General features: G+C 52.0%; 1 protein-coding gene across 14 annotated transcripts in view; it reads left to right on the top strand.

The window, feature by feature from the left end:
- The window catches only part of ATP11A (ATPase phospholipid transporting 11A), a 179,768-nt gene that overhangs the window by 107,826 nt on the left and 52,501 nt on the right, over positions 1–19,441 (top strand). For 12 of the 14 annotated variants that reach the window (XM_039473220.2, XM_074387432.1, XM_039473219.2 and 9 more), the window contains exons 5-12: positions 1,196–1,303; positions 6,496–6,624; positions 9,785–9,888; positions 10,427–10,477; positions 13,835–13,899; positions 14,830–14,911; positions 16,476–16,626; positions 18,155–18,352. In XM_039473220.2, coding sequence (XP_039329154.1) covers positions 1,196–1,303; positions 6,496–6,624; positions 9,785–9,888; positions 10,427–10,477; positions 13,835–13,899; positions 14,830–14,911; positions 16,476–16,626; positions 18,155–18,352 — 888 coding nt within the window. Of the gene's footprint in view, positions 1–1,195; positions 1,304–6,495; positions 6,625–6,715; positions 6,759–6,813; positions 6,826–9,784; positions 9,889–10,426; positions 10,478–13,834; positions 13,900–14,829; positions 14,912–16,475; positions 16,627–18,154; positions 18,353–19,441 lie in introns of those variants that run through there. The other 2 variants (XM_074387437.1, XM_074387438.1) reach the window with 2 other exon arrangements.

Genomic DNA, 19,441 nt, shown 5'->3' with positions numbered 1-19,441 from the left:
AAGCTGGAGAAGGTGCCACACCTTCGGACATCCATGCACCCCGGGTTCTTAATTCTCCAGAAGCTGGAGGTTTTGGGTCACTTGTTTATGCTCCCGTCAGAACAGACGCCAGTTGCAGGCCTCTGATGCCGGGTGGCCCATAGCCAGGCGGCCCCGTGAGCCTCCTGCCCCACAGGCTGTCTCGGCATATGCGCCGCGGGCCCGTGGCACAGGCTTCTCGTCGCCACCCCGTGTGGTTGTGCTGTGTGTGGCACAGCTGCGTGCCCAATCCCGACGCGCGTTAGGTGTAGTGGATGCCCGTAGGCCCGGGTGTGCAGTCTTTCATGCTGGGATGGTTGCTGAGAACGGCCGTTCCCCACCCTTATCTGAGGCCCCTGCAGCCAGCAACGCGAGACACAGAGGCACGTCCGTCATCCCAGGAAGCGTCAGCGTGCGGCCTCTCCTGTTGCCGCTGCTTTCACGATACCACCCGCTTCTCCAAGCAGAGGGTGCGCCTCGGGAGCTGGACTTGGAGCGCTCGTGTCCGCACCGTCTCAGGCTGGGGTCAGGGTGAGCTGCGGCCGCTTCTCCAGCGCGAAGCCTGCGCACACGGGAGCCCCGGTGGGATGTCTCCCGCGTGGGTTACTCAGACGCAGAAGTGCACGGAGAACCCGAAGGCCGCTGCGAGCGTCACAGAGGGAGCTGGGGGTTCACCGAGAGTCTGGGCTGCCAGATCTCACGACAGACGTCCGTGTTCAGCGAAAGGGAAGTATGGCCAGCGTGTGCGTTTCCAGGCTGAAGGCTGACGCTCGGCGGGTGGCAGGCAGCCGGCTGCACAGCGTTTCTGTGAGAAGCCTTCCCTCCTTTCACTCGGACGTTCCTTTTTTAGGACTATCCTAAGGTGATGTCAGGGATGTGCACCAAAGTGCAGTTACGTGGCACTTACGCAGACTTCCAGAAGCATCTTTATCAGACGTCTTTGCGGTCACCCAACTGCAAACGCAAAGCAGCCCCGATTCCTGGGAACGTGTCGATGCTCTGTCAGGGATACAAAGAGCAGTGTGTGTGCTGTGTCCTGATTGGAAAAGCACGCGTCTGCAGGCCTGGCTCGCGCTCGCGCAGCGCCCAGCTCCAGCCCGCCGCCTGCCCCCGTCGCGCCCCCGTCGCGCCCTCGCTCCCCGCTCCCTCTCACCCTTCTTTTCCTTCCTTCCTTTAGGGCTATGAAGACTGGCTTCGACATAAAGCGGACAACGCCATGAACCAGTGTCCCGTTCATTTCATCCAGCACGGCAAGCTCGTCCGGAAGCAAAGCCGGAAGCTGCGAGTGAGTGCGCCCCACGCGGTTCCCGGGGCTTAGTCTGGTGACCGTGGGAGACGCAGGCTTGACCCAGGTGCGGTGGCTCACGGCTCCCGTCCCGGCGCCTCAGGAGGCCGAGGCGGGAGGATCGCTGAGCCCGGGGCCTGGAGGCCGCTCAGGAGGCTCCACCGTGCCCGTGAACAGCCACTGCTCTCCAGCCTGGGCAGCAGAGAAAGACCCTGTCTCTTGAAACGGTTTTTAAATACAAACTTTAAAAAAAGTTGTTATTTTCTTTGACAAAACAGACCGTCTGAGATGTTTTTTATTGAGCGTAGGCCCCAGCTCCCTACTACCTTCCTACTACCTTTTTTTTAACCTTTAATTTTTTTTTAATAGTCTTTACTTTTTAAAGCAGTTTTGAGTTCTCAGCAGAATTGGGTGGAGGTACCCACCGCCCCCACGCGCACACACAGCCTGCTCCCCGGCAGCATTCCACACCAGAATCCGTGGAATTTAAAATCATTGTGGGGACATACGAATCAATCAAGATAGAGAAAGGCTGGAAACACTGTTTCTAAAGTTTGTTTTAGAATAAGAGATAATAAAGTCATATTAATATAAACTCTACTCGGTGGAAATGTATTGTTTTAGGATCAGGTATAATAAAATCATATCAGTATAAATTCTAGGTGGAAGTTGATGAAAATTGGAACAGGAAACTTCATTGAAGATTGTATAAAATATTTATTTATTTATTTATTTACAGACAGAATTATTTAGAGACAGCGTCTTGCTCTTTCACCCAGGCCAGAGTACAGTGGCACAATCACAGCTCAGAGCAACCTCTATCCCCAGGTGCAAGTGATTGTCCTGTCTCAGCCTCCTGAGTAGCTGGGATTACAGGTGCACGCCACCATGCCCAGCTAATGTTTGCATTTTCAGTAGAGATGGGGTTTTACCAAAATGTTGGCCAGGCTGGCCTCGAACTTCTGACCTTAAGTGATCCGCCCACCTTGGCCTCCCAGAGTGCTGGGATTACAGGCAGGAGCCACTGCGCCCTGCCAAAAGTTTATTTTTTATTGATATATAATAGTTGTATGTATTTGGGGGTCTGTGTGATACTTTGATGCCTGCACACCAGTGAGTAAAGATGAAGTTGGGGTAACTGGGATGTCCGTCACCTCGTGAATTGTTTCTTTCTGTTGGGAATATTACAGTTCTTCTTGAAGGCTGCCTTTTAAATGTTTCAAATGAATTATTAGTGTAACTAATATATCAATATATTTTAAAATGTGTTTAAATTATTTAAATGAGATATTTTTGGAGTTTCACTAGTCGTTTGGAAGGACCTGTCTAGGTGGAACCGTGAGCATGGTTTTCATGTTTGTGTCAAGGCAGCGGTCAGCCTGTTCCAGTCCGCCATGTGACTGTGGAGCTCGGCGCCAGGCCCACGCCGGCCCCTTCCTGCCCCTGCTGGTGCCCATGCTCGCTGCCCGGCCCTCGCCCACTCCCATGCCTCCCTCCCTCCTGTAGCCCCACTGCCTACCCTCCTGTTTTCTCAGCCAAGCCGTGGGAGGTTCGGTGAGGAAGACAGGAAGCTCCCCAGTGGGTCCCATGCACAGGGAGAGCCAAGCTCATTCCAGAAGCCCGGAGCGGGAGGGCCTCTGAGCAGCCCGGCCAGCCGGACGCAGTGAGCCTCTCCGGACCAGGCTGCAGTCCCTCCCGGTGCAGTGCGACAGGACCCCAGGAGGCGCTCAGAGGTCCTTCAGAGGAGCTGGCATCAACCACTGGCCCCCTGCCACCCCGGTTCACCGTGCTCTCACTGTTCTGTCTATCACACACATCACCGAATGACTTCTAAGTGTTTAAACATTTTCACTCATAAATTTGCTATCCAGGTGTTTAAATGCTCCTGAAAGAGCTTCCCTTCAGTGAGTTCAGGTAGGTGATGTTTTCCTAGTGGTCAGGGGTTCGGAGAGCAGATGGCCCCGGCCTAGGGAACAGCCGTGAACTCACACCTGTGTCAGCAGGCGTCCGGTCTCAGGCTTTCCATGCCATTTCCTTTAACGATTATATTCCCCTTGTGAAGCCTTTCATACTTGTAGCTAAACATCTTTTTTAAAAAACAGACCGGGCCGGGCGCAGTGGCTCAAGCCTGTAATCCCAGCACTTTGGGAGGCCGAGGCGGGTGGATCACGAGGTCTAGAGATCGAGACCATCCTGGTCAACGTGGTGAAACCCCGTCTCTACTAAAAATACAAAAAACTAGCTGGGCATGGTGGCGCATGCCTGTAATCCCAGCTACTCAGGAGGCTGAGGCAGGAGAATTGCCTGAACCCAGGAGGTGGAGGTTGCAGTGAGCCGAGATCGCGCCATTGCACTCCAGCCTGGGTAACGAGTGAAACTCCGTCTCAAAAAACAAACAAACAAACAAACAAAAACAGACCTAAAGCGTGTCTGTCCACATAAAACTGAATTTTTGATGTACTGGTCTCCATGGGAAATGCCTGCTTTCTATCCTGTGCATCGTAACAAGAGAGGATTCTAAACAGCTATGGAGGATGAGAAAGAAATGATCAGGCTTTTCCTACAGCTGCAGGCATTGGCTTCCATCGGTTGTGATGGCTCAGGCCTTGCGGGGTGCTAGAGCGAACTGGAAAAGCAATCCTTTAATTAGTTTTTCTTTCTTAATTAAACTTTTATGTCGAGGTAATTACAGAGGCATCCTGTCTTGCCTTTGCCCTGGTGTGTTGCCCAGCTCTAAGATTTCGGTATTTCATGGATGATATAAAGAGAATCCTGCGGCCTGTGACCCCCAGGGTTGGCTGTCATGAGGCAGCCTAATTCCCTCGGGATTCACTAAGGGACATACCTCAGTTTCATCATTCCCAAGTTGACGGGTGTGCCGGTTTTTCTAGTTTAGGGCTGTTACCTATGAAGCTACTATGAATATTTGTGTACAGGTCTCCACGTGAATGTAGTTTTCATTTCTTTGGCATAAAAGCTCAGGCATTCAATTGCTGGGTCGTCTAGCATATCCACGTTTGCTTTGGAAAGGAACTGCCAACCCATTTTCCAGCACGGCTGCCCCGTGTCATTCCTGCCCACCACGTTCCGGTATCTGCCGCCCACAACGTTGCGGTGTGGCTTAAACGTGCGTCTGCCGATGGCGCTGTCTGACATCTTTCCCCGCGCTCGCTGGGCATCTGTGCATCCTCTCAGTAAAAATGATTCTTCATGTCTGCTGTCCATTTTTCCGGCTGGATTATTTGAGCTTCTTTTCACTGTTAAATTTATTTATTTATCTATTTATTTTTAAAAGCCAGTCAAATTTAGCAGTGGGGGATTGTATACCAACTTTAGTGACACTAATGTTAATAAGTTCTGATAACCCAGCACCATCAGACCAGCCCAGTGTTAAATTTTGCGAGGTCATATAGTCTAGATATTACTACTTTGTCAGATACAGATTTTTAATACTCAGCAAGATATTTCACAAAGCAAATGTTTTAAATTCTGTTGAAGTCCATTTTATTTATTTATTTAATTTTTTTAAAATGATTATTTCTTTTGAGACAGCCTTGCCCTCGTCACCAGGCTGGAAGTGCAGTGGCACAATCTCGGCTCACTGCAACCTCCACCTCCCAGGTTCAAGCCGTTCTGCCTCAGCCACCCAAGTAGCTGGGACTGCAGGCGTGCACCACCACGCCTGTCTAATGCGTGTAGTTTTAGTAGGAACACGGTTTCACTGTGTTGCCCAGGCTGGTCTTGAACTCCTGGCCTCAAGTGATCCACATGCCTTGGCCTCCCAGAGTGCCGGGATTACAGACGTGAGCCACCGCGCCCGGCTGACTTTTTTTTTTTTCTTTTGAGGACTGTACGTTCAGTGTCCTGAATGAAGCGTTCTTGGCCTAGTCCTGAGACCCAGAGACTTTCTCCCACGTTTCTTTCTGAAAGTGTTATAGTTTCACGTTTTACGTTTAACTTCCTGATCCACTGTGAGATGGTTTCTGTATAAGGTGTGGTGTTTCTGTACTTGCTGTTTGGCCTGTGGCTGTCCGACGGCCCTGCACCAGGGCTTGGCGGCTCTCCCTCCTCCAGGGAGCAGCCCTCACTCTCTGTCACAACCAGTGAAGCCCATTTGCGAGGGTCCATTTCTGGCTCCCTGGTCTGTCCCATTGGTGTCCACACCCATGCCCCGCCAATCCCACACTGTTGGTCACTAGCTACCTCAGAAGCCCTGTCATTGGGGAGACCGAGTCCTTCCACTCAATCTTCTTTTTCAGGGTGGTTTTAGCTATTCTAGAGCCTGTGCCTTCCCATATGAATTTTAGTGTCAGCTCATTTGTGTCTATAAAAATCCTTGCTGGGATTTCCGTAGGGATTTTAGTAAACTCATAGGTACATTTGGGGGGAGTAACCCTCTGATTTTAAAGTCTCAGAAATTCACAGTCTGCTGTGACCGTCATGTAATGGGACAGAGAACTCTGCTTGCAGTGTAGACAGAGGCACAGCAAGCCCCGACCCTGGCACGCTGCCCAAGTGGCGGTGAGACTGGCCGGGGGACCCACACCGACTCCCTCAAGGGGTCTGATGATCCTTCACCTTTCAGACACACAGTGCAGCTCACTGCGATGCCATCTTCACCAGTGAAATGAGATGGGCACAGATACAAACCAGACCGTTACGAAAAACCCACACGATGAGCTTCCTGCGACTGAGTTTTACTTTGGCTTTTGAGACGTTGTTGGCACTTTGGCTGATTTGTCCTCATGCTCTGATGAGCTGGGCAGCGCCTTGGTTCTGTTGATCAGGAAGCTCTCAGAACTCTACCACCCGGTTCATAAAACGCCGGATTGAGATCAGAGCTTCTCACGGGAGTACGTCCCGCTTGGCCACGCTGACAGGCACTCCGACTCGCCTTGCTTGGTCTGAGTCAAAGATAACCTTGTTGCAGGTGTTTGTCTCTGTTTTTGCTCCGGAATATTCGATCATGCTGTGCTTTGGCACGTCTCTGAGCTGCACCTGGAATATAGAAACCTGACCTGGTCTTTCTTTGGCCCCAGCAGAATGTCTGGCAGGTGTCTTTTCCTAGAGTCATCTCTGCATCCCTGTATCTTCCTATAAAGAGATGAGCACCTTGAAAGAAGTGGCCCCCCACGGCGGTGAGCTTTCACGGAGGGGCTTTCTGCTGACCATCCTTTCTGCTTGTGCTGTAGGTTGGGGACATTGTCATGGTCAAGGAGGACGAGACCTTTCCCTGCGACTTGATCTTCCTTTCCAGCAACCGGGGAGATGGGACGTGCCATGTCACAACCGCCAGCTTGGACGGAGAATCCAGCCATAAGGTAAGGGGCCTTCTCCTTAGATTCCAGGGTGGGCTCCACCAGCTTAGACGGAGAATCCAGCCATAAGGTAAGGGGCCTTTTCCTTAGATTCCAGGGTGGGCTCCACCAGCTTAGACGGAGAATCCAGCCATAAGGTAAGGGGCCTTTTCCTTAGATTCCAGGGTGGGCTCCACCAGCTTAGATGGAGAATCCAGCCATAAGGTAAGGGGCCTTCTCCTTAGATAGGATATTCCTGTTCAGCTTCAGGCTGTGCCCGTGTGGCCATGGGAACCAACATCCTGTTTAGAAAGTCAGCACTTTCGGTGTTTGCAGTGAGAGCCCAAGGACTTGTGCAGCCAAGCTTTTTCCTCACTTTTGCTTCCTCCTTTTCTTCACTTTGCTCTTTTTCCTTTTTTAAAAAAATGAAATTGTATATGTTGAAGGCGTATATGATGATGTCATGAGACACGTGACATCACGTTTTTATAGTGAGGTTGTGGTGAGAGTGGACCAGATGAGCGTGTCCGCGTCTCACCTGACTTCCCGTTCCCTCCCCTGGCGCCCGTGCCAGAGCAGCCAGAACCTGCTCGATGCAGCAGAATCCCCGAGCCCAGCACCCTTGCCCACTCCAGCCTTCCTGTTGTGAGCTGGGTCTTCGGACAGGTCATCCTGAATGTTGCTGCTCTGTGTTCTTTGACCTACACCTCCCTGTTTCCTTCCCACTTTTTGCTTTCTATTCTCAATGTTTAAAACAACCAGTCATCTCAGGGTAACAGAAATAACTTCAGTGTTCACCTGTGTCAGTCAGCTAATGCACCAAATTAAATATTAATGAATAGATTGTTGGAATTTAAGGAATTTTTATTTTACTAGTTAAAATTAATGTGAAAACTGGCCTAGAATTATGTGAAAAGTCACACAGAATTCTAGATTTTGCCTGTTACTTCGAGTATCTTTTTGTTGATTTATCTTAATCAGGATTTTCTGAAATTACTATGTAAGTAATTTCCTGCACTCAATATAAAATTCTGCACAGGCAGTTGATGCTACAAGAATTTTAATTGTCAATCATAAAAGATATGCTACCATGAATTTTAAGATTCTTATTTTAAAAATCTGGAAGTTTCTAAGGAGTTTATGAGCTCAGTGGATTCAACTATTCCTAAGTCATCAGCTCACAAAAGTGCAACTCTAAAATGGTATTTAGGTAATACCTATGGACATAGGCCATTTCTACTGTGAGATAGAGACATTTTCTTTACAAAATCACTGAAGGGTATGCTAGTCTTTCATAGATAATTCAGATATGTATCATGAATTGATAAATGAAAAACCTGTGGATATTTTCGGTTCAATTTGCTTTCACATTTTCCGTGTAGCGTATCCCAGGAGAGTGGGCACCTAACCCAACAGATTGTCAGCAGCAGTGTTTCTGGGGAGTCAGAGCCCCTGGGCAAGTCAGGAATTTGTTGTAGGTGGCTGCTGGTCCCCCTGGAACCTGGGAGGACGTTAACGTTCCGTCCACCCAGGGACCTTGCGAGCCCTCCACACTCTCTGCAGGCAGCGGCTGCCTTTGTACCCCTGCCCTGCAGGACTGTGGCTGGTCAGGCTCTGACAAGTCCCAGCCACGCTAGTGAGCAGATGCTGTGGGTCTCCAGATGTGCCGTGTTTGTCCAGAAGAAATGTGGTCGTTGTGGAAGATGATAAAATAGCTCTTGCACGTTGACCGTTTGCTGCTTAGCAGTTCGCGTTACAGTTTTGTGTTCTCTAATGTCATTTTTGTGCATTTTGTTCAGCGTTGGGGGACTGGAATGATTTGAGCCCTTTCCCTAAAAGCAGAGTGGGGCGTGGGAAGGGTCCAGCCAGCCTCTGTTGGAATCCCAGGGCGGGCTCATGTGACTGGCAGGCTCGTGAGCTGCTCTGGACTGCATCTGTGAAACAGGACAGCCGTGTCTCTCAGGGGCTCCTGTGAGGGTACGATTAGAAAACGCCCACTGAATTTAGGAAATAAGTGCCCCTGATTTGTGCGCTTGGTGACAGAGCAGCGGTCACTTCCCTCCCCCACCCCCTTTTGTTTGTTTGGTGACTGAGCAGTGATCCTACCCCCAGCCCCTTCTGTGCGCCTGGTGACGGGGCTGCGGTGGGCTCCCGGATCTGTGCGCCTGGTGACGGGGCTGCGGTGGGCTCCCGGATCTGTGCGCCTGGTGACGGGGCTGCGGTGGGCTCCCCCTGATCTGTGCGCCTGGTGACGGGGCTGCGGTGGGCTCCCCCTGATCTGTGCGCCTGGTGACGGGGCTGCGGTGGGCTCCCCCTGATCTGTGCGCCTGGTGATGGTGCAGTGATCGTTTCTCCCTTTCGTTCTGACTCCTGTGTGTTATTTGTCCAATGCTCGTCCCTTAGAAGGAAGCACAGGAAGGGATTCAGAGATGCTGTTGCCTCTCCCCAGATCCTTGGGCACACATTTCTTCTCTCTCCTCTTAAGGCAGGGCCAGTGCAGCCCTCATGCCCACCTGCTGGTGCTCACAGATGCTACTGAGGTCCGCAGGCCTCAAGATGTGCTCTGAGACCAGCAGCACCAGCGGGCACCATGTTAGAAGGGCAGTTCTCTGGCCTTCCCTAGACTCGCTGCATCAGAAACCCTGGGGCTGAGCACAGGAATCGGGGCTTGAGGAGCTCTGGGTAAAGCTGGCACACACGAAGGCTGGAGGAGCCCTCCGGCCAAGCCACGTGAACAGTTAAGTAGAAGGCGTGTGCCACCCAACAGGGATGGGCGCAGGCAGGTGTTTCTACATAGTGGAAATGAATGAAGTGACACCATGCCCGTGCCAACTCCCCATGAACGACAGGGCATGCTGTCAAAGCAAAGGGGTATTTCAGGTCCTCAGCCTGTTTCCTGATGAATAGCTGCTGTGACAGATAAATCAGAGTGTCCACATTTGAGGAATTGGAACATCACTGTCTGTCCTGTTTAGGTTGAGGACACTGGGTAGGAATGGAAGAATTAGAATCTTCTGGCACGTCATAGATGCAGGAATAACAGTGGGACCTTATCTTTCCGTAACTTTAAACATTGACAGACTCCATGGTCAGCCGGGCTCTGTAGCCACTCGGTTGGAGGCACCGGTCTCTGGGTTTGTGTCGACCGCTCTGGCTGTGAGCTCACCTGTCTTGTGATTTGCAGACGCATTACGCCGTGCAGGACACAAAAGGCTTCCACACGGAGGAGGATATCGACGGCCTTCACGCCACCATCGAGTGCGAGCAGCCGCAGCCTGACCTCTACAAGTGAGTGGGGCCTGCGGGGTCTCTAGAAACGGGTTACGCCCTCAGCCTTGTTCCCTCTTTTTCACCCCAGATACTCCGGCCATCTGCTGGTTTGGAAAGAGAATGTAGATCACTGCTTAAAGATTAGGACCGAAACGACGTCACTCACTTGTTTGCATAGACTTGTACCACTCAGATCTGCAGCTGTTTACTTATGCAAATATTTGAAGTGGCTGAGGGAAGTAGATTTGTGGGGGGAAACTATGTTTCCTTTATTTTGTGGAAGACATTCCTAAACTGTGGGTTAAGGAAAATGACCGAAGCCGTGGGCTGATCAGAACAGAAAGTACGACGAGGAAGGGGCTGAAGGAGCCTGCTTAGCCACACGGGGAGCGGGCTGGGTGGTTCAGCGACACGCAGAACAGGCTGGGTGAAGCCCTGCACCCCACGGTGACCCGCACCCTCCTCCGTGGACACAGGAAGGCAGGCAGGCCAGGCGTGCGCGTCGGGGTGGGGCCGCTGGGTGCACCCGTCACTAACATGGCTTTTCTGTCGCCAGGTTCGTGGGTCGCATCAACGTTTACAGTGACCTGAATGACCCTGTGGTGAGGTGAGTGTCTCTGTGGACGCATGGACCGTGGTCATCTCCCTGGTCGCGGTAGAAACGCGTTCTTGGACAGACGAGCGTTTCCACGGCCGCCGCTCTGGTAGATTTGGAAGGTGGAGTTCCACTTTCCCAAAGGGCCAGGCTCCGCTCTCTTCCCTGGTGTGTCTCACGCACAACGTCTGTGAATGTTGACAAGTTACTGATGCTCGTGAAACAAAGTTTTGCACAAGACTCCGCCAGGAGGGTTGTCTCACAAGCCGGGAGGCGTCAGGGTTCCATGAACAGTTTTGAAGTGAGGGGCAGAGTACAGCGTCCCCGTGAGAAATGTCCTCTCACGGTTCCTGGACTGATTTGTCTTCAGATATGAAGCTGAAGACTTCTTGGGGGCCGTTTTTCGGAGTATATTTCATCCACTAGCCATCGTTACTGGGGTGCATTATGGGCTCAAGGTCTCTCTCTGGCTCACGTCCACCCAAGAAGGTGGACACAGTGACCCGGGGCAAGGTTGGGGCAGCTTACAGGCAACTGCTGTGCCTCCCGCTCACCAGCACAGACTCAGGGCAGTCACACCGCGAATCCGTGAGGAAGCCCGCGCCTCAGGCACCTGCCCTGTGGCCCCAGGGCAGCCGCGACTGAGAGCCAGCCGGTGCCCAGCCCACCCCCAGCAGTGCCCGCCTCCCGGGCCTACGGATATTCTCTCTGACGTTATTTCAAGATCTAGCATTTGTTGCTGACAAGATATCTGAAAGTCACAGTTGAGGGAATTGGCTTTCAGTAGGTTTTAAAGCTGCATCTTTTTCATAAACTCCGCTTGCTAGGGATATGATTTTTCTTCCGTTGTAAGCACTCCAAGTTGTTGATGTCTGGGTGTGTATGGAATCATGTGTTAAAGAACACACCTCCCAGACACAGAAACACTCACCCAGAGACTGCGGCAAAATGCGTGGTTCCTGAATGCCGGTCCCTGGGGCATGTCTCCTTGTGGTCTCCTGGAGTTGCTGTCTCATGGCAACCCCTTGTGCGCTTCTTAGTGTGTGCGTGTCACCATTACCCATCAGCAGGCCAGCAGGTGCTTCTGAGGATTGATAGTGGCCTTGCCTACGTTTTCCTAAATATGTACTTTTCTAAAGGTAAATTCCTCCTTACTTTGGAGAAATCACTTGTATTTCTGTGTGCTCTGAGAATTATTTTGTATTTAAATGAGTAAGCAGACTTAGGTTTATTCATACTACCTATGGGTTGAATCCACAGTATTAAACATTGCAGGCTTTTCATCTTTATAGTTAGACCGAGTTTATTGCTCAGCAACCTGGGATGATAATTGCTAATATATTTTGCATTTTGATACTAACTCTAGTTTTACTTTTTTATTTTATTTTAATGGAGACAGAGTCTCGCTCTGTCACCCAAGCTGAAGGGCAGTGGTGCAATCTCAGCTCACTGCAGCCTCTGCCTCCCAGACTCAAGCAGTTCTCCTGTGTCAGCCTTCTGAGTACCTGGGATTACAAGCACGTGCCACCACACCTGGCTAATTTTTATATTTTTAGTAGAGATGGGGTTTTGCCATGTTGGCCAGGCTGGTCTTGAACTCCTGACCTCAGGTGAGCCACCACGCCTGGCCTAGTTTCACTCTTAAATATTCATGCTGTTCAATAGACTTTTAATATTTAGGTTATTTAGGAGGTTTATAAATTTGTGATGTGGACAGTTAAGAGTTAATTATGCACCTAAATTCTCAATCCATTCAGAGCAATGTTTCTTCTTCCTTCTGTCCTAACTAGAAGCAAAGTACTTTTCCAAGTAAATTATTTTTAGGCTTCCCTGAGTCACCTTTTTAAAAAAGCTGTTTGTTTTTGTAGACACTTGACAGGAATTATTGTAAGTGTGTTGCAAACAGAAGCTGACAGTGCTTATCACAAGCAGACAACCCATATGCAGCCCAGAGCTCCGTCCTGAGTGACTGCTGGGTCAGGAGGCGCGTGGCAGTCTCAGCCGCAGCCGGGGGCGGGCGCTCCGCCCGCCGTGGCCAGGGCTACTGTCTCCCTCAGGGCAGCCCCACTCTGCCTGCCTTCAGCCAGACGCAGCTCCGAGTTATGTCGACTAGATATAGTGCATGCATTTTACATTCGTAATAGTAGGGTCTTCCCTTTCTGTGATAGAAGGCCAGTAAATACAATGAGGCATGAAAAGCAAACTTCAGCAAACACTTTTGAACCTTTCCCCTCCGAAGAAATCCTTAGGATGATATCAGTAGCAAAATTTATAAATTGGAATCTTGCTGCTTATTTCTCCCTTACTACTAGGAGAAGAGATGATTTTTCCAACAGCAGGGAGCCCTGCTATATCAAGCATATAAGCCCCTGCTAGCAGGGACCGCACCCGCCGCTCACCGTGGGTTCAGTGCGCAGAGCCAGGCTTGTTCCTCGATGCATGAGGTCTTTGAGTTCTTTGGCCATTGCTTGCTTTTCCCCAAAGTAGCCGTGCGTGGACTGCCCCGGGTGGACAGGTCTCCCGTTCAGAGGAGCTCTGCAGTGTGGCTTCCAGTGTTTCTAAAGGCCATACAGAGTATCAGCCTTTGTCTCCAGGACAGACAAAGACTGTTACATGAGACTCCCCGAGTCTCACTGAGGATGTCAGAGAAACAACTGAGGCTGGGCGTGGTGGTGCCCGACTGTAATCTCAGCTCTTTGGAAGACCAAAGCATGAGGATCACCTGAGCCCAGGCGATCAAGGCTACAATGAGCTATGATCGTGCCCCTAGCCTGGGTGACAGAGTGAGACTTTGTCTCTCAACAAAAAACAGAGACAGCTGAAAGTTGAGTGAGTCACATGCACCGCTTTTTAGCCTTTCCAGAACATTCTGGGATCTTCAGTGCAGCCGTCCTCAACCTGAGGCTCGTTAGGAGAGGGTTGCTGGGCCCCACCCCAGGGTTTCAGGTTCTGCCTCTGTGGGTCTGGGATGATCTTCTTGACTAGTGTGATGTTCCTGACGGGCTCCAGGTGCTGCTGACGGCGCTGGTGGGGCCACTGCAGGGACCCCTGCCCGGCAGGTCTCTCGGAGTATTGCTGAGGCTGTCGGGCGCAGCTCAGTGGGTCTGGGTGAGGCCTGAGGTCCCACGTACCTGCAGGCACTGACGTGAGGTCCTTGCCCCTACTCCTCGCCTCAGATAGGACCACATCCTTCTGCGTGGACCTGGGCTGGCGTCATCGTCTGCACATAAGCCAGCCGCCGTGTACACCATCTCCTCTGAAAATGACATCTGTGGGGCAAACCAGCGGGCTTTGTGTCTGCCTCTCCCCGCACTGCCTGCCCATTCGCCCTCACGTCCATATCATTTCTGATCATCCGTGTCCTTACAGGCCCTTAGGATCAGAAAACTTGCTGCTTAGAGGAGCCACACTGAAGAACACGGAGAAAATCTTCGGTAAGTATTTAATTCGTGAGTTATTACCCATTGCCTCTAATGCTCGTAAAACACGCAGCGGAACCCTGAGAGCGTTTCTTGGTGCCTGGAGGTGCCGGAGGCTTTCTGTCCACGCAGTTCCACGGCACCGAGATTAGTGTCCGTGGGTAAGCGCGGTCCTGAAGCAGGGGCGCCGGAGAACACGGCTTGCATGTTGAGGCCTCTAGTTTTGGATTCAGAAACGGAGTTGCATCCGTGAAGGAATTCATGAAGTTGAATTGTGCTCGACGTTTCTTTCATGCCTGTGTTTCTTGGCTAGGATCTCCCATCTCTTGTGGGCTGTTGTCTATTTTAGTTGAGGTAACTGTTAGAAATATACCCACGTGCCCCGCTGTCAGAACATGCTGAACAGGTGTCCCTGGTGTCATTGGGGGGCTGGCTCCAGGACGCCTGCAGATGCCAAAATCCACGGGTGCCCAAGGCCCCTTTTTGCATGTGGTCTGGGCACGTCTGCCCCTCTGGCTTACATCGTCTTAGAGGACTTCCAGTACCTAGCACAGCGCAAATGCTAGGCACATAGTCACACTCGGCTGTGTTTATCATCTGTATTTTTAATCATTGTATTGTTATTTTTCGGGGGGATTTAAAAAAATATTTTCCATCCCCAGTGGGTAGAACCTGCAGACTCTGAACTCATGGACATGGACAGCCCAATGTATATTAAGATATGAACTCTTAAAAAATGAAGCACAGATTGCCTCCTGTGTACGAAGAAAGGTTCTGATCCTAGGGAATCAAGTGCTAATGTTGTGTGACTATGGACACTAGTTCGTGAAATCAAAAATAGGATTCATTTTACCCAAGAATTGATTTTCCCTGCAGCTGTGTGTGACTCGCCACAAGGCAAGACGGGCATGCAGCACGGTCCTCACCTTCCCCTCCTCTCTGCAGGTGTGGCTATCTACACAGGCATGGAAACCAAGATGGCACTGAATTATCAGTCGAAATCGCAGAAGCGGTCTGCCGTGGAAAAGTAAGGCTCCCTGCCCCGTCGTGGGCGAGCGTGAGAAGCTGCGACTCAGATGTGTCAATTCCCACTGCAGACGTGTCAATACCCACTGTAGACGTGGAAATACCCACTGTACACGTGTCAATGCCCACTGTAGACGTGGAAATACCCACTGTACACGTGTCAATACCCACTGTACACGTGTCAATACCCACTGTACACGTGGAAATACCCACTGTAGACATGTCAATACCCACTGTAGACGTGGCAATACCCACTGTACACATGTCAATACCCACTGTAGACGTGGAAATACCCACTGTAGACGTGGAAATAGTTGCTTCTTGGCCTTATTGGCGGTTCCTTCGCCAATAGGCAGCATCTTAGTAACCGCAGAGCTATTCAGATGGACTCTTACTCTGTGGGGAGGTGGATGGCTGCACCCCTCCTTCCCGCACTTCCCAGCGCCTGGTAAGAGGCAGCGCTGTTGCCCCTTATGGACGCCCTGAGATGCTGGTTCCGAAACCAGTGTTCCACAGCTCCTCCTGCCATTTCATGAAGAGCTCCAGATGGGCTCGCTTTTCACTCTGGGCTTTGGTGGAAGCCACGCATTCCCGGCTGTGGCGTTATGAGGGAAAGTGTTAGCAGAGAGAACAGAGTCATCTTTGCGTTAAACAGCGAAGTCCTGATGATAAACATGTCAGAATGGTCGCTGAATTTGTGCTGGAAAATCAGGCTTCTTCCCGAACTCGGCCGAGACCTCAGTGAAGGATCTGTGCTTTCCTGTCGTGAGGACGCTTCCTTTCAGAGTATTTGCTCGTCCCCTGTCCTTCCCTCCCTCCCTCTCTTCCTCCTCCTTTCCCTCCCTCCTTCCTTTACAGTGGGGGCTAGTCACCATGTTCTGAACTAATTTTTTGATGCTCAGTGGTAGAAGTTGATCTCTGGATGTTCCTTTCTTTTTTTTTTTTTTTTTTTTTTTGGAGATAGAGTCTTGCTCTGTCGTCAGGCTGGAGTGCAGTAGCGCAGTCTCGGCTCACTGCAACCTCCGCCTCCCAGGTTCAAGTGATTCTCCTGCCTCAGCTGGGACTCCAGGCACATGCCACCACTGGCAGCTAATTTTTGTATTTTTTTAGTAGAGACAGGGTTTCACCATGTTGGCCAGGTTGGTCTTGATCTCTTGACCCCATGATCCACCCGCCTCGACCTCCCAAAGTGCCGGGATTACAGACGTGAGCCACCGCGCCCGGCCTGGGTGTTCTTTTCAATGACGGAAGCAGGTGTGGCTGCTTTCACAGGCACGGAAACCACAGACAACGCGGAAGCATTGCGGTGTGGCTGCGAGCGGCTCTCTCCTGCTTGTGGCACGTTCCCCCTGCTTGACTCTTTCCTTTGGCCTCTAGAAGTACATGCCAGGGAACGTGGCATGGACGCAAGCACAGGGGGCCCGCTGTGGCACGTCGAGGGCAAACACATCACCGTGCCGCTCCTATTCTGTGTTTTCGCAGGGTTTCATCTTGACGTTTGTGAGAAGGAAGGGCAGAGCTCACTTCCACAGGGCGCGGCGATCACCTCTGTCCTTCTGTTTCAGATCCATGAATGTGTTCCTCATCGTGTACCTCTGCATCCTGATCAGCAAAGCCCTGATAAACACGGTCCTGAAGTACGTGTGGCAGAGCGAGCCCTTCCGGGATGAGCCGTGGTATAATCAGAAAACGGACTCGGAAAGACAGAGGAATCTGGTAGGGGAGCGACTGCCCGGTATGACCAGAGATGACCGGTGGGCCATCATCACAAAAGGGCGGGGCATGGAAAAGACGGAAGTGAATCTACTGTAGGCCAGAAGCATCCTGGATGCATCCAGTCTCCACAGTAGATGCACTTACGAAACGTGAAGTGTCAGTGGGCCCCGCTGGTCCTGCCGTCTTTTGAGACTGGAGAGGTGCAGCGTCCCACAGTCGAGTCATCAGCACAGTGCCTCAAATGCTTGCGGCATTCCTTTGTTTAGAGGGTGCCACATCGATGCTTGTTAATGACTGTGAGATAAATGGCACGTATTCGTGGTAAATACTTGGAAAAAGGTTCTGCTTTTAGTCCAGAGAGGGCCGTGTGCAAACCCAGACCTGTGTCCACTGAGCCTAGAGCAGGGCCATGTGCAAACCCAGACCTCTGTCCACTGAGCCTAGAGCAGAGCCATGTGCAAATCCAGACCTGTGTCCACTGAGCCTAGGGCAGGGCCACGTGCAAACCCAGACCTGTGTCCACTGAGCCTAGAGCAGGGCCATGTGCAAACCCAGACCTGTGTCCACTGAGCCTAGTACAGGGCTGTGTGCAAAGCCAGACCTGTGTCCACTGAGCCTAGGGCAGGGCCGTGTGCAAACCCTGACCTGTGACCCCTCTGTCCAGAGCGGGGTCATGTGCAAACCCAGTCCCGCGTCCCCTCCATCTGGATCAGGGCCATCTCTGCACATGATCCTTCATTCCTACAAAACTAACTTGGCTTCACAGACCAGGATAAAAGTATACTGAAAAGTCATTTCATCAGGCTTAGTTTTCACGTCTATAGGTTGTTACCAAGTAAGTTTGGTTATAAGAGTCACAAAGAGGTCCCACGGATGCAGAAGTAAAATTGCCACTGGCGTCTGGTCTGCGTGCCTCCTGTCACACGTGTGCTTAACTCATGATTTAATCTCCACCCCCGCAGCAGGGCAGCCCTGCAGCTCATCCCCTGGCCCCGCAGGTCCTGGCACAGACACCAGGTGACCCTGTGGCAGCACCCCCACCAGCCCATAATCCTCATCTTTGGACTCTGAAACCACATACTTAGCAGTAGCACGTGTGTAACTTACGACTAAGCCTGAGGTGTCAGGGCAGCGTGCTGGGGCCTCTGTCCTCCCGCGGAGGCCCTGACCTGGGGCCTCTGTCCTTCCCCGCGGAGGCGCTGACCTGGGGCCTCTGTCCTCCCGTGGAGGCCCTGACCTGGGCCCTCTGTCCTCCCGCGGAGGCCCTGACCTGGGGCCTCTGTCCTTCCCCGCGGAGGCGCTGACCTGGGGCCTCTGTCCTTCCCCACGGAGGCGCTGACCTGGGCCCTCTGTCCTCCCGCGGAGGCGCTGACCTGGGGCCTCTGTCCTCCCGCGGAGGCGCTGACCTGGGCCCTCTGTCCTTCCCCGCGGAGGCGCTGACCTGGGGCCTCTGTCCTCCCGCGGAGGTGCTGACCTGGGGCCCTCTGTCCTCCCGCGGAGGCGCTGACGCACACCTCTGCTCTCGCAGTTTCTCAAGGCCTTCACAGACTTCCTGGCCTTCATGGTCCTCTTCAACTACATCATCCCCGTGTCCATGTACGTCACGGTCGAGATGCAGAAATTCCTTGGCTCTTACTTCATCACCTGGGACGAAGACATGTTTGATGAGGAGACTGGCGAGGGGCCTCTGGTGAACACGTCAGACCTCAACGAAGAGCTGGGACAGGTTGGTGTCTCCTGAGTCATCTGCTGGGATTTGCTAACATGTGGGTGAGTCTGTTTCACGTTCCTCAGGTCCGGTGCCTATCTTCCGAGCGTGGCTTCCCTGCTGGTGGAAGACAGCAGCAGGGTGTTTTTGAGCCTGGTTTATGAAACAGTCAGCCATGCTGTTACATTTACGACGGATGTGGAATTACCTGCGCTCGCTGGTGCCTGGAAACTCACCCGAGCCTTCTGGGCAGGGCACCTTCTGGGCAAAGGTGTGAATCAAGGCTGGTGGGTAGAAATGGCTTTACCAGCCTTGCACTCTCCTTCTGCACCTGATATTGAGGTCTCATAGCAAGCCAGGTATTTTTTCACTTTAAAGATGAGCAAACTGATACTTCAGAGAGTTTCGGTGACTCGGTGGATTGCAGAGGGTTCAAGTGCCTCCATTCAAATCCACTGCTGCGTGACGGCTGCGGGCACTCGGGCTGCACCGCCACACCTCGGGTTTCTCAGTCTGAAGTGGGATGGCAGGTGCTGGCCCCACAGGACTGTGGTGTGGAGTCAGTGAGATCCTGGACACAAGGTGCCCAGCCCAGAGTCTGTGCCACCACCGCCTCCCTGCCACAACGCCCCCGGGAGCCACACACCAGACCTGCTGGCTTGGGAAGGGAACTAAGGAAAGACGCATTCCCGTGGCTCCCCAGCCTAAAGCGGGGACCTTCCCTGCTTTCCCAGCCTTACTGTCGCAGAGCGCAGGGTTGGCAAAGCAGGTACCGGTAAAGGGTCACTCTTCGGTCTTTTTGGAAGAAATAGAAAATGATTTTGAGGACTGTTTTAGCCAACAAGGCCGCTTTAGACAGGTGGCTGAAGTCTGCGTGTCACTCGCAGACAGCAGTCTGTAGATAGACTAGACTCTGGCAGGTGCAGAGGCCTCTGTCTGCGCCTGTGAGGAAGGCAGCGCGTGGCAGGCGCGTGCTTCGCTTTTCATGAGTTCGACTTTTCAGTATTTCTCTGGTGTATTCCAGACCCTCGCAGTGGTTTACTGTGTCTGTCAGCAACGCGCAGACTGTAAGTCCGTTGCTCAGTAGTCAGGTATGTTTAGCTGAGA

Source organism: Saimiri boliviensis, chromosome 16, assembly GCF_048565385.1.
Source record: "Saimiri boliviensis isolate mSaiBol1 chromosome 16, mSaiBol1.pri, whole genome shotgun sequence".
Taxonomy (NCBI): domain Eukaryota; kingdom Metazoa; phylum Chordata; class Mammalia; order Primates; family Cebidae; genus Saimiri; species Saimiri boliviensis.
Note: the sequence above shows the minus strand (reverse complement) of the source record. Positions and strands in the feature narration are given on the sequence as shown.